Genomic DNA, 14,588 nt, shown 5'->3' on the forward strand with positions numbered 1-14,588 from the left:
GCGCCCGGCCACAGTCACAGTTTTGATAATACCCTCTACCACACACACTAGTGAAACAAGGAAAACAAGAGGAAGGCGGAAAGACAGCGACTGTTGTGTCAAGAGAGCCGGGAAGAGACAGCAGAAGTCAAGCTCATTTTCATCAGCCAAGTGGCTCCTAGGATTTCTTAATCTCCCCCGACTTCCTGTTCTCTACCCAGAACACCCATTGGTGAGTGGGGCGGGGTAGGAGGGAGCTGAAGAGTGAGAAAGCCATTATTTCAGCAAAAGGTTTTTCCTCCCTCTCTCAGTCCTCGAACCGCTGGCTCAGCCTCTCCGCCCACCACCTGTGAACGATGCAATGGAAGGTGTGCTGCGGTCGCCCCATGTCCCGTGCGTAGGAACATCTCAGCCTCCAGGTTCTCTCCTTGCGGGCTCACGGCACCCCCATGCTACGAACCGCAGGCAGGGACGGCCTCTGTCGCCTGTCCGCCTACTTGGAAGAACTCGAGGCTGTGGAGCTGAAGAAGTTCAAGTTATACCTGGGGACCGCGACAGAGTTGGGAGAAGACAAGATCCCCTGGGGACGCATGGAGATGGCCAGTCCCCTGGAAATGGCCCAGCTGCTCATCACCCACTTCGGGACAGAGGAGGCTTGGAGGTTGGCTCTCAGCACCTTTGAACGGATGAACAGGAAGGACCTGTGGGAGAGAGGACAGAGAGAGGACCTGGTGAGGGGTAAGGAGGTGGCGGGACAGGCAAGGCTAGAACCCCAGCGGCGTGTGGTGACTCTTGCCTGTAATCTCAGCACTTTGGGAGGCTGAAGAGGGCAGATCACTTGAGGTGAGGAGTTCAAGACCAGCCTAGACAACATAGTGAGGTGCTGTTTCTATCAAAAATCAAAAAAATTAGCCAGGTGTGGTGGTGCATGTCTGTGATCCCAGCTTCTCAGGATGCTGAGGTGGGAGGATCACTTGAGACCAGAAGGTCGAGGCTGTAGTGAGCTATGATCCTGCCACTGTACCCCAGCCTGGCTGACAGAGTGAAACCTTGCCTCAAATATTTTATATATACATATATATATATTATATATATATATATTTTATATATATATATAAAAAATCCCTGAGCCTGGGAGATCTGGAATATATGTGTGTGTGTGTGTGTGTGTGTGTATATATATATATATATATTTTTTTTTTTTAAGAGATGAGGTGGCCAGGTGCAATGGCTCACACCTATAATCCCAGCACTTTGGGAGGCCAAGGCGGGTGGGTCATCTGAGGTCAGGAATTCGAGATCAGTCTGGCCAGCATAGTGAAACCCTATCTCTACTAAAAATACAAAAATTAGCCAGGTGTGGTGGTGCACACCTATAGTCCCAGCTACTTGGGAGGCTGAGGCAGGAGAATCGCTTGAACCTGAGAGGTGGAGATTGCAGTGAGCTGAAATCGCACCACTGTACTCCAGGCTGGGCAAGAGTGAAACCCCATCTCAAAAAAAAAATTTAAAAAGAGATGAGGTAGGCCAGGCGCGGTGGCTCAAGCCTGTAATCCCAGCACTTTGGGAGGCCGAGACGGGCGGATCACGAGGTCAGGAGATCGAGACGAGACCATCCTGGCTAACACAGTGAAACCCCGTCTCTACTAAAAACACAAAAAACTAGCCGGGCGAGGTGGCGGGCGCCTGTAGTCCCCGCTACTCGGGAGGCTGAGGCAGGAGAATGGCGTAAACCCGGGAGGCGGAGCTTGCAGTGAGCTGAGATCCGGCCACTGCACTCCAGCCCGGGCAACAGAGCAAGACTCCGTCTCAAAAAAAAAAAAAAAAAAAAAAAAAGAGATGAGGTATTCTTTTTTTTTTGAGACAGAGTCTCGCTCTCTTGCCCAGGCTGGAGTGCAGTGGCACGATTTCCGCTCACTGCAACCTCCGCCTCCTGGGTTCAAGCAATTTTCTGCCTCAGCCTTCTGAGTAGCTGGGATTACAGGCACCTGCCACCATGCCTGGCTAAGTTTTTGTATTTATGTTTTTTGTAGAGACGGGGTTTCACTATCTTGGCCAGGCTGGTCTTGAACTCCTGACCTCGTGATCCACCCGCCTCAGCCTCCCAAAGTGCTGGGATTACAGGCGTGAGCCACTGTGCCCAGCCAAGATGAGGTATCCTTATGTTGCCCAGGCTGGTCTTGAACTCCTGGGCTCAAGTGAGCTCCCACCTTAGCCTCCCAAAGCGCTGGGATTACAGGCATGAATGATCACTGCCTGGCCACCAATTCCCTTTTCTTTCATACTAATCCCTGAGCCTGGGAGATCTGGAATTCTAACTTACACACGCACACATCTATATCTACACAAAAATTTCAACTTTTGCCAGGCACAGTGGCTCACGCCTGTAATCCCAGCACTTTGGGAGGCCGAGGCGGGTGGATCACAAGGTCAGGAGATCGAGACCATCCTGGCTAACACGGTGAAACCCCATCTCTACTAAAAACTACAAAAAAAAGTTAGCTGGGCATGGTGGCGGGTGCCTGTAGTTGCAGCTACTCGGGAGGCTGAGGCAGGAGAATGGTGCGAACCCAGGGGACAGAGCTTGCAGTGAGCTGAGATCACGCCACTGCACTCCAACCTGGGCAACAGAGTGAGACTCCATCTCAAAAAAAAAAAAAAAATTTCAACTTTTATTTTAGATTCAAGGGGTACATGTGCAGGTTTGTTACATGGGTGTATTGAGCGATGCTGAGATTCAGGGTAAGATTGATCCTATCACCCAGGTACTTTAACATAATACCCAATCGTGAGTTTTCCCCCCGCCACGAGTCCCCAGTGTCTTCCCATCTTTGTCCACGAGAACCCAGTGTTTATCTTCCACTTATAAGTGAGAACATGCAGTCTTTGGTTTTCTATTCCTGCATTAGTTTGCTTAGGATAATGGACTCCAGCTGCGTCCATGTTACTGCAAAGGACATGATTTTGTTCTTTTTTATGACTGTGTACAGAATTCTAATTTCATCCCTTTGGTCTTTGTTCATGCTGTGTTCTGTCTGGAATATTCTCCATCTTCTTTGCCTGGAAAAGTATTACTTACTGAAACCTTGAAGCCATTACCTTCTCTAAAGAATTTACTCCTCTTCCCCCACCTTCTGATTCCTCACTCCCACCACTCTGACTGGCTCAGAAACCCCACTTCTGTGCTTCCTTAGCACTCTTGGATTTCTTTTATTATATCTTCTATCTCATAAAATAATCACAATGGGTCAAGCGCAGTGGCTCAAGCCTGTAATCCCAGCACTTTGGGAGACTGAGGTGGGCGGATCACCTGAGCTCAGGAGTTCGAGACCAGCCTGGCCAACATGGTGAAACCCCATCACTACTAAAAATACAAAAAAAATTATCCAGGGGTGGTGGCGGGCACCAGTAATCCCAGCTAATCTAGAGGCTGAGACAGGAGAATCACTTGAATCCAGGAGGTGAAGGTTGCAGTGAGCAAAGATCATGCCACTGCACTCCAGCCTGGGTGAGAGAGTGAGACACTGTCTCAAAAATATATATATATATATGATTTATACTCAGACACACGCTCAAGAGATAATACGTGCAAAGTGCTTAACACAATTCAGAGCAGGTAGTAAGTGCTCGGCACATGTGGCCCATTGCCGAAGTGGCAGAGATGGGACTTGAGCTGTGGAATTGGGTTTTTAAAAAAATTTTATTTTTTAGAGATGGGGTCTCACCATGTTGCCCAGGCTAGACTCAAACTCCTGGGCTAAAGTGATCCCCCTGCCTCAGCCTCTTGAATAGCTGAAACTACAGGTGCGCACCACAGAGCCCTGTTGGAGCTGTGGTTTTTTTGCTTTGTTTTGTTTTTGAGACAGAGTCTCACTCTGTCGCCCAGGCTGGAGTGCAGTGGCGCAATCTTGACTCACTGCAAGCTCTGTATCCCAAGTTCCAGCGATTCTCCTGCCTCAGCCTCCTGAGTAGCTAGGATTACAGGCACGTGCCACCACGCCCAACTAATTTTTGTATTTTTAGTAAAGACGGGGTTTCACCATGTTGGTCCAGTTGGTCTTGAACTCCTGACCTCAGGTGTTCTGCCCACCTCGGCCTCCCAAAGTGCTGGAATTACAGGCGTGAGCCACTGCACCCTGCTTGAGCTGTAGTTTTTAATGTCATTTCTCACCTGTTTTCTCTACTGGGAAATGGATGCCCTGAACGGCGGAAAGAGTCTGGACTCCCCTGTGTGATTCTCTGAGACTAAAGTGTCTGGCTAGGGCTAGGAGCCGAGTAAACTTTGGTGAACATTTGCTGAATGAGTAAGCAAGTCCTGCCAATAACGGGTTATACACAGTCACTTCTGCAAAGCTCAGTGACTCATCATTAATGAGGTGTGACGGTAGTAGTGTGCTGGGAAACATCTCTGTAAAAAACAAAGTCTTTAATGACTCTGAAAAAACCAAATGCATTTGTTTGTAGCCTGCCTTCCTTCATTCCTTTCCTTCTTTACTTCCTTCCTTCCTTCCTTCCTTTTTCCTCCCTTCCGTTCCCTTCCCTCTTCCTTTCTTTTCTTTATTCTTCTTTTCTTTCTCTCTCCTCTCTCTTCTCTTTTCTCTTTCTTTTTCTCTTTCTCTTTTCTCCATCACCCAAGAGACGGAGGTTGCGGTGAGCCAAGATCCCGCCACTGCACTCCAGCCTGGACAACAAGAGCAAAACTCCGTCTTAATATACATACACATACACACATATATAATATATATATGTATATTATATATATATTAGCCAGGTGTGGTGGCGCACGCCTGTAATCCCAGCTACTCAGGAGGCTGAGGCAGGAGAATCACTTGAACCCGGGAGGTGGAGGTTGCAGTGGGCCAAGATCGCACCACTGCACTCCAGCCTGGACGACAAGAGCGAGACTCTATCTCAAAAAAAAAAAAAAAAGAAAAGAAAAAAGTATCAATGTACTTACTTGTCATTTTGTATAATTATATCTAAATGTAAGTGTTACATAGTTATTTTAAGAAATGGAAATAACGTACAAATATAGAATCAAAAGTAAAGTCCCACTTTTCTCCCTCTTCCGCCTGAATCTCTCCCAGCATTGACAATGCGTAACCATTTGCCGAGTGTTCTTCTCCGGACTGCATCCGTTTAGTCTACTAAGAGGCAGCTCAGCGTTCCCAAGAGACAGATGTCTAGCTTTGCTCTTTCTGTCTGTGTGATGCTGGAGAATCGATGTGCCCCTCTGGGCTTCCGTCTCCATCTGTAAAACAAGGGCATCCGACAAGATTGGCAGTTCGCATGTGAATGTGCATAAGAGTCTCTCGAGACCCTTGTGGCCAATGGGGAATCCAAGATGCCCCAACCCTAGAGATTCTGATTCAGCAGGTCTCAGGCACCAGGAATCTGCATTTTGATGTGGGTGGTTCTAGCGGCATGCCTAGGAAACACTGAAGGAGAACATCTCTGAGGCCTTTCTCAGCTGCAATTTTCAAGAATTACCTTTTTTATTTTTATTTATTTATTTTTTTGAAATGGAGTCTCACTCTGTCACCCAGGCTGGAGTGCAGTGGCATGATCTTGGCTTACTGCAACCTCCACCTCCCAGGTTCAAGTGATTCACCTGCCTCAGCCTCCCGAGTACCTGGGACTACAGGCGCCCGCCATCACGCCCGGCTAGTTTTGTATTTATAGTAGAGATGGGGTTTCACTGTATTAGCCAGGATGGTCTCGATCTCCTGACCTCACGATCCACCCACCTCAGCCTCCCAAAATGCTAGGATTACAGGCATGAGCCACCGCACTGGCCTGGATTACCTTTAAAAAAAAAAAAAAACTATGGCCACACCTATAATCCCAGCACTTTGGGAGGCTGAGGCAGGCAGATGACTTGAGCCTAGAAGTTTGAGACCGGTCTGGGCAACATGGCAAAACCCCATCTCTACAAAACTGGGCAGGCACAGTGGCACATGCCTGCAGACCCAGCTACCTGGGAGGCTGAGATGGGAGGATCACTTAAGCCCAGGAGGTGAAGGCTGCAGTGAGCCAAGATCATGCCACTCTACTCTAGCCTGAGCAACAGAGCAAGACCCTCTCTCTCAAAAAAAAAAGTATTGTCAACCAGCTACAGTGGCTCACGCCTGTAATCCCAGCACGTTGGAGGCTGAGGCAGGCGAATCACTTGAGGCCAGGAATTCGACAACAGCCTGGCCAACATGGTGAAACCTTGTCTTGTCTCTACTAAAAATACAAAAATTAGCTGGTCGTGGTGGCAGGTGCCTGTAATCCCAGCTACTCCAGAGGCTGAGGCAGGAGAATCACTTGAACCCAGGAGGCAAAGGTTGCAGTGAGCCAAGATCACACCAGCCTGGGCGACACAGTGAGACTCTGTCTCATAAATGAATAAATAAATAGTGCTAAAATACACAAAACATGAAATTTGCCCTCTGAACCTTTTTTTTTTTTTTTTTTTGAGACGGAATTTAATTCTTGTTGCCTAGGCTGGAGTGCAGTGGCATGATCTCAGCTCACTGCAACCTCTGCCTCCTGGGTTCAAGCAATTATCCTGTCTCAGCCTCCCAAGTAGCTGGGATTATAGGCATCTGCCACCATGCCCAGCTAATTTTTGTATTTTTAGTAGAGATGGGGTTTCTCCATGTTGGTCAGACTGGTCTTGAACTCCTGACTTCAGGTAATCCATCCGCCTTGGCCTCCCAAATTGCAGGGATTACAGGCGTGAGCCACCACGCCCGGCCTCCTCTTAACCATTTTTTTTTTTTTTTTTTCTTGAGATGGAGTCCCGCTCTGTCACTAGGCTGGAGTGCAATGGTGCAATCTCAGCTCACTACAATCTCTGACTCCCTGGTTCAAGCGATTCTCCTGCCTCAGCCTCCCGAGTAGCTGGGATTACAGGCACGCGCCACCACGCCTGGCTCATTTTTGTATTTTTTGTTTTGTTTTGTTTTGTTTTTTTGAGACGGAGTCTCGCTCTGTCGCCCAGGCTGGAGTGCAGTGACACGTTCTGGGCTCACTGCAAGCTCAGCCTCCCAGGTTCACGCCATTCTCCTGCCTGAGCCTCCTGAGTAGCTGCGATTACAGGCGCCCGCCACCACCACGCCCAGCTAATTGTTTGTACTTTTAGTAGACACAGGATTTCACCGTGTTAGCCAGGATGGTCTAGATCTCCTGACCTCGTGATCCACCCACGTCGGCCTCCCACAGTGCTGGGATTACAGGTGTGAGCCACTGCACCCAGCCTTCATTTTTGTTTTTTTGTTTTTTTTTTTTTTTGAGACGGAGTCTCACTCTGTCGCCCAGGCTGGAGTGCAGTGGCGCGATCTCGGCTCACTGCAAGCTCCGCCTCCCGGGCTTACGCCATTCTCCTGCCTCAGCCTCCCGAGTAGCTGGGACCACAGGTGCCCGCCACCTCACCTGGCTAGTGTTTTGTATTTTTTAGTAGAGACGGGGTTTCACCGTGTTCGCCAGGATGGTCTCGATCTCCTGACCTCGTGATCCGCCCGTCTCGGCCTCCCAAAGTGCTGGGATTACAGGCTTGAGCCACCGCGCCCGGCCCATTTTTGTATTTTTAATAGAGACAAGGTTTCACCACGTTGGTAAGGCTGGTCTTGAACTCCTGACATCAGGTGATCCACCTGCCTCGGCCTCCTAAAGTGCTGGGAATACAGGCGTGAGCCACTGCACCCGGCCTCCTCTTAACCATTTTTAAGTGTGCTGCTGAGGATAGTACATTTACACTAATGTGCCTTCAATCTTCAGAACTCTGCATCTTGCAAAACAAACTGGATACCCATTAAACAATTCCCTATTTTCCCCTTTCCTCTCAATGATAACCTTCTTTAATTAAACATTTTTGAGTGGCCAGGTGCATTGGCTCATGCCTGTAATCCCAGCACTTTGGGAGGCCAAGGTGGGCGGATCACCTGAGGTCAGGAGTTTGAGACCAGCCTGGCCAACATGGTAAAACCCCATCTCTACCAAAAATACAAAAATTAGCCGGGCATGGTGGCCTACGCCTGTAATCCCAGTTACTTGGGAGACTGAGGCAGGAGAATCGCTTGAACCTGGGAGGTGAAGATTGTAGTGAGCTGAGATCGCACTACTGCACTCCAGCCTGGGCAACAGAGCGAGACTCTGTCTCAAAAATAAATAAAATAAAATAAATAAAATAATAAAATAAATAAAATAAAATAAAATAATAAAATAAAATAAAATAAAATAAAATAAAATAAAATAAATAGTGCGAGATGACTGAATATACCAGAGCCTGCACTGAACAGATGAAAGACAACAGTTTAGGCCAGGCACGGTGGCTCACGCCTGTAATCCCAGCACTTTGGGAGATCAAGGCAGGTGGATCATGAGGTCAGGAGTTCAAGACCAGCCTGGCCAACATGGTGAAACTCCGTCTCTACTAAAAAATACAAAAATTAGCTGGGTGTGGTGGCGGCGCCTGTAATCCCAGCTACTCAGGAGGCTGAGGCAGGAGAATTGCTTGAACCCAGGAGGCGGAGTTTGCAGTGACCTGAGATCACGCTGCTGCATTCCAGCCTGAGTGACAGAGCAAGACTCTGCCTCAAAAAAAAAAAAAAAAAGACAGACAACAGTTTATTAGTCACACAGACTCACAGGGAAGGTGTCCCCGTATGCCAGGAGGGTCACACAGGGTATTGTACTTGGGAACATTATGAAGCTACAGGGACTGTGGGGGGCGGGCTGTGTAGTAACAAGAAGGTGGGGTGCCTCCTGGCTCCTTCAAGAGGATGTTCTTTGCTTTCATGAATCATTTCATGGACTAGCAACCAGCAGGGAGGTGAAAGCTTGTCAGAGTGAGGACCAGATGGGGTGCCGCTGGCTCAGCTGATGGGAGAACTCGCTGGGGGAAGTCTTTCTCATGGAGTAGGGAATATACCAGGTGAGAGCGTAGGAACTCACCCTTAGGACTTTGAGGGCCTTCTGAGGACCAAAGATGCCAAGGAAGGACTCGATGTGTAGAATCTTATGATGTATCCAGACAAAGACCTTTTTGGGGCTGGGCACGATGGCCCACACCAGTATTTCCAACGCTTTGAGAGGCCAGGGTTGAAGGACTGCTTGAGGCCAGGAGTTCCAGACCAGCCTGGGTAACATACTGAGACCTAATCTCTACCAAAAAAAAAAAAAAAAATTAAAATTTTTTAAGAGACAGAGTCACCGGGCACAGTGGCTCACACATAATCCCAGCACTTTGGGAGGCCGAGGTGGGCGGATCACAGGGTCAGGAGTTCGAGACCAGCCTGACCCACATGGGTGAAACCCCGTCTCTACTAAAAATACAAAAAAATACAAAATAAATTATCCGGGCATGGTGACGCATGCCTGTAGTCCCAGCTGCTCAGGAGGCTGAGGCAGGAGAATCACTTGAACCCAGGAGGCAGAAGTTGCAGTGAGCCAAGATCGCACCACTACACTCCAGCCTGGGTAACAAAGCTAGACTCTGTCTCGAAAAAAAAAAGATAATGGATGAGATGTGGCCTAGAGCTGACAAGGGAGGAGTCCAGACTGACTCAAAACTTCCCAGTCAAAAAGATTGATTGGGCCCGGGTGCAGTGGCTCACGCCTGTAATCCCAGCACTTTGGGAAGCCAACGCAGGTGGATCATGAGGTCAGGAGTTCAAGACCAGCCTGGCCAACATAGTGAAACCCCATCTCTACTAAAAATACAAAAATTAGGCTGGGCGTGGTGGCTCACACCTGTAATCCCAGCACTTTGGGAGGCCGAGGTGGGCGGATCATGAGGTCAGCAGATCAAGACCATCCTGGCTAACACGGTGAAACCCCGTGTCTACTAAAAATACAAAAAATTAGCCGGGCGTAGTGGCGGGCGCCTGTAGTCCCAGCTACTCAGGAGGCTGAGGCAGGAGAATGGTGTGAACCTGGGAGGCGGAGCTTGCAGTGAGCCGAGATAGCGCCACTGCACTCCAGCCTGGGCGACAGAGCGAGACTCCGTCTCAAAAAATAAAATAAAATAAAAAATACAAAAATTAGCCAGGCATTGTGGCGCACAACTGTAATGCTAGTTACTCGGGAGGCTGAGGCAGGAGAATTGCTTGAATCCGGGAGGTGGAGGTTGTGGTGAGCTGAGATCGTATCACTGCACTCCAGCCTGGGCAACAGAGCAAGACTCTGTCTCAAAAAAAAAAAAAAAAAAAAAAAAGACTGCTTGGATGGATGGAGGTGCCAATGACCATGAGGGGGACCTAGGAAGGAGGGTGGGCTACAAGGAACAAGGGATGAGCTGTTTCCCACACACGGCCTATGCAGTGACTACAGAACATTCTGGGGTGTGGATGAGCAGGGAGTTACGCAGGCATTTTGACGTAATCGCAGCTAATATGACACAGTGCTGCTAGCCAGATGCGTACTAGTTCATCTTGCACAATTTCTTTTCCAGATACCCCACCTGGTGGCCCGTCCTCACTTGGGAACCAGTCAACATGCCTTCTGGAAGTCTCTCCTGTCACTCCAAGAAAAGGTGAGCCTCAAGCCATGTACCTACATGTATTCGTCTACACAGAGCAGAAGACCCCATGGAGTGTAGGCCAGGCACAAATGCATGATTGAGGAATTCGTGGGGTGGATTAATGACACCATCAAAGGGACAGTTTCCTCCTATGTTTCAACTCATCAACCTTTCCGTGTCTACATTTTGTCCTGACACTTGTCACCTCATGGCTGAAAAATGGCTACCAAACCATCTCACACAAGCAAGGGCAACAAGGGAGGCCTAAAAAGCCAGGTATGGTGGCTCACGCCTGTAACCCAAGCACTTTGGGAGGCCAAGGCAGGCGGATCACCTGAGGTCAGGAGTTCAAGACCAGCCTGGAAAACATGACAAAACCCTGTCTCTACTAAAAATACAAAATTAGCCAGGTGTGGTGGAGCACATCTGTAGTCCCAGCTATCAGAGGGTGAGGCAGGAGACTCACTTGAACCTGGAAGGTGGAGGTTGCAGGTCAAGTTGAAGGTAGAAGTCTCGCTCCGTTGCCCAGGCTGGAATGCAGTGGTTTGATCTCGGCTCACTGCAACCTCCACCTCCTGGGTTCAAGCAATTCTCCCGTCTCAGCCTCCCAAGTAGCTGGGACTACAGGCAGACACCTTCTTTGAGCCAGATGAGGAGCGCTTTACCTCATGAACTCATCAGAGGTTGCTGATGAGTCCTCCACAAAACTTTCATTCCTCTCCCCTAGATCCCCAGGAAGCCTACAGAGACTATGTCCGCAGGAAATTTCGGCTTATGGAAGACCGCAATGCGCGCCTAGGGGAATGTGTCAACCTCAGCCACCGGTACACCCGGCTCCTGCTGGTGAAGGAGCACTCAAACCCCATGCAGGCCCAGCAGCAGCTTCTGGACATAGGCCGGGGACACGCGAGGACCGTGGGACACCAGGCCAGCCCCATCGAAATAGAGACCCTCTTTGAACCAGACGAGGAGCGCCCGGAGCCACCGCGCACTGTGGTCATGCAAGGCGTGGCGGGGATAGGCAAGTCCATGCTGGCACACAAGGTGATGCTGGACTGGGCCGACGGGAAGCTCTTCCAAGGCAGATTTGATTATCTCTTCTACATCAACTGCAGGGAGATGAACCAGAGTGACACGGAATGCAGCATGCAAGACCTCATCTCCAGCTGCTGGCCGGAGCCCAGCGCGCCTCTCCAGGAGCTCGTCCGAGTTCCCGAGCGCCTCCTTTTCATCGTCGACGGCTTCGATGAGCTCAAGCCTTCTTTCTACGATCCTCAGGGACCCTGGTGCCTCTGCTGGGCGGAGAAACGGCCCACGGAGCTGCTTCTTAACAGCTTAATTCGGAAGAAGCTGCTCCCTGAGCTCTCTTTGCTCGTCACCACGCGGCCCACGGCTTTGGAGAAGCTCCACCCTCTGCTGGAGCACCCCAGGCACGTGGAGATCCTGGGCTTCTCTGAGGCAGAAAGGAAGGAGTACTTCTACAAGTATTTCCACAACACAGAGCAGGCGGGCCAAGTCTTCAATTATGTGAGGGACAACGAGCCTCTCTTCACCATGTGCTTCGTCCCCCTGGTGTGCTGGGTGGTGTGTACCTGCCTCCAGCAGCAGCTGGAGGGCGGGGGGCTGCTGAGACAGACATCCAGGACCACCACTGCGGTGTACACGCTCTACCTGCTCAGTCTGATGCAACCCAAGCTCAGGACCCCACACCTCCAGCCCCCACCCAACCAGAGAGGGTTGTGCTCCCTGGCAGCAGATGGGCTCTGGAACCAGAAAATCCTATTTGAGGAGCAGGACCTTCGGAAGCATGGCCTAGATGGGGCGGATGTCTCTGCCTTCCTCAACATGAACATCTTCCAGAAGGACATTAACTGTGAGAGGTACTACAGCTTCCTCCACTTGAGTTTCCAGGAATTCTTTGCAGCTATGTACTATATCCTGGATGACGGGGAGCGTGGGGCAGGCCCAGACCAGGACGTGATCAGGCTGTTGACTGAGTACGGGTTTTCTGAAAGGAGCTTCCTGGCACTCACCATCCGCTTCCTGTTTGGACTCCTGAACGAGGAGACCAGGAGCTATCTGGAGAACAGTCTATGCTGGAAGGTATCACCGCACATCAAGAGGGAACTGTTGCAGTGGATCCGAAGCAAAGCTCAGAGCGACGGCTCCACTCTGCAGCAGGGCTCCTTGGAGTTCTTCAGCTGCTTGTACGAGATCCAGGAGGAGGAGTTTATCCAGCAGGCCCTGAGCCACTTCCAGGTAATCGTGGTCAGCAACATCGCCTCCAAGATGGAGCACATGGTCTGCTCCTTCTGTGTGAAGAACTGCAGGAGCGCCCAGGTGCTGCACTTGTATGGCGCCACCTACAGCGCGGACGGGGAAGACCGCGCGAGGTGCTCTGCAGGAGCACACACACTGCTGGTGCAGCTGTAAGTATCCCTGGGGCTGCTCAGATTCATGCCTTTTTTTTTTTTTCTCTGTTGCCCAGGCTGGAGTGCACTGGTGTGACCTCAGCTCACTGCAACCTCCGCCACCCGGGTTCAAGAGATTCTCCATTTCAGCCTCCCAAGTAGCTGGGACTACAGGTGCCACCATGCCTGGCTAATTTTTGTATTTTTAGTAGAGACAGGGTTTCACCATGTTGGCCAGGGTGGTCTTGATCTCTTGACCGCATGATCTGCCCGCCTTGGCCTCCCAAAGTGCTGGGATTACAGGCATGAGCCACTGCACCCAGCCCATGCTTTTTGTTGTTGTTGTTTTAACAAAGTGTCTCTCGGTGTCCTAGGCTAGAGTGCAGTGGCACGATCTCAGCTCACTGCAGCCTCTGCCTCCCGGGTTCAAGCGATTCTCCTGCCTCAGCCTCCTGAGTAGCTGGGGTTACAGGTGCCCATCACCATGCCGGGATAATTTTTGTACTTTTAGTGGAGATGGGGTTTCACCATGTTAGCCAGGCTGGTCTTGAACTCCTGACCTCAAGTGATCCACCCGCCTTGGTCTTGAGGTTCATGCTCTTAACCAGTGCCTCTCAGCTAGGGGTGATTTTGCTCTGCCATTTGGCCATGTCTGGAGACATGTTTTCTGGTGGTCACAACTGAGAAGCAAGTAACACTTCCCACAACTGGGAAGCAAGTAACACTACTGACATCTAGTGGGTAAAGGCCAGGAATGCTGCAAACATCCTGCAGTACACAGGACAGTCCCTCTGGCCCCGAAGTGTTAATAGTGCCACAGCAGAGACTAAACAACACCCACTGGGACTAAATTGAGGTTGATGTCCGGGAGAATTTATTCAATCAACAAATATTACTAAGTCCCTTTTTCTTGAGAGAGTCTGGCTCTGTCACCAAGGCTGAAGTGCAGTGGCACGATCTCAGCTCCCTGCAACCTCCCCCTTGCGTGTCTCAGCCTTCCGAGTAGCCGGGACCACAGGAGTGTGCCACCACACCCAGCTAATTTTTGTATTTTTTAGTAGAGACGGGGTATCACCATGTTGGCCAGGCTGGTCTTGAATTCTTGGCCTCAGCCTCCCAAAATGCTGGGATTATAGGTGTGAGCCACCACACCCAGCCTCTATGTCCCTTTTATCTGTGGACCCAACACTGTTCTGTAGACAGAAGACTGTGTGAATAAGCCAATGCTCCCAAGAGAGCACGCATCCTAATGAGAACGGAGATAGATAATAAAGAAACAAGTAAACCAACTAATTAATGATTAGGAGTTTCAGATAGAGTCGGGTGCAGCCTGGACAACATAATGAAATCGCCATCTCCAAAAATATAAAATAAATTAGCTGGGCATGATGGTGTACACCTGTAGCCCCAGCTTCTCAGGAGGCTGAGGCGGGAGGATTGCTTAAGCCCGGGAGGTCAAGCTTGCAGTGAACCATGATCTCACCATGCACTCCAGCCTAGACAACAGGGCAAGGCCCTCAAAAAAAAAAAAAGTTAAAAGATAGCATGCTTTGGCCGGACATGGTGGCTCATGCCTGTAATCCCAGCACTTTGGGAGGCAGGCAGATCACCTGAGGTCAGGAGTATGAGATCAGCCTGGCCAAGACGGTGAAACCCCATCTCTACTAAAAATACAAAATTTCCTGGGCGTG

At 50.0% G+C, this 14,588-nt stretch overlaps 1 protein-coding gene across 4 annotated transcripts in view; it reads left to right on the forward strand.

The window, feature by feature from the left end:
* The first annotated feature begins 246 nt into the window (after positions 1-246).
* NLRP12 (NLR family pyrin domain containing 12) overlaps positions 247-14,588 on the forward strand; it is a 33,531-nt gene continuing 19,189 nt past the window's right edge. For 2 of the 4 annotated variants that reach the window (XM_007997958.3, XM_007997959.3), the window contains exons 1-3: positions 248-717; positions 10,418-10,498; positions 11,214-12,915. In XM_007997958.3, coding sequence (XP_007996149.3) covers positions 429-717; positions 10,418-10,498; positions 11,214-12,915 — 2,072 coding nt within the window. In that variant the 5' untranslated portion in view covers positions 248-428. Of the gene's footprint in view, positions 718-10,417; positions 10,499-11,213; positions 12,916-14,588 lie in introns of all 4 variants that reach the window. The other 2 variants (XM_073015997.1, XM_037992019.2) reach the window with 2 other exon arrangements.

This window comes from Chlorocebus sabaeus, chromosome 6 (assembly GCF_047675955.1).
Source record: "Chlorocebus sabaeus isolate Y175 chromosome 6, mChlSab1.0.hap1, whole genome shotgun sequence".
NCBI classification, from domain to species: domain Eukaryota; kingdom Metazoa; phylum Chordata; class Mammalia; order Primates; family Cercopithecidae; genus Chlorocebus; species Chlorocebus sabaeus.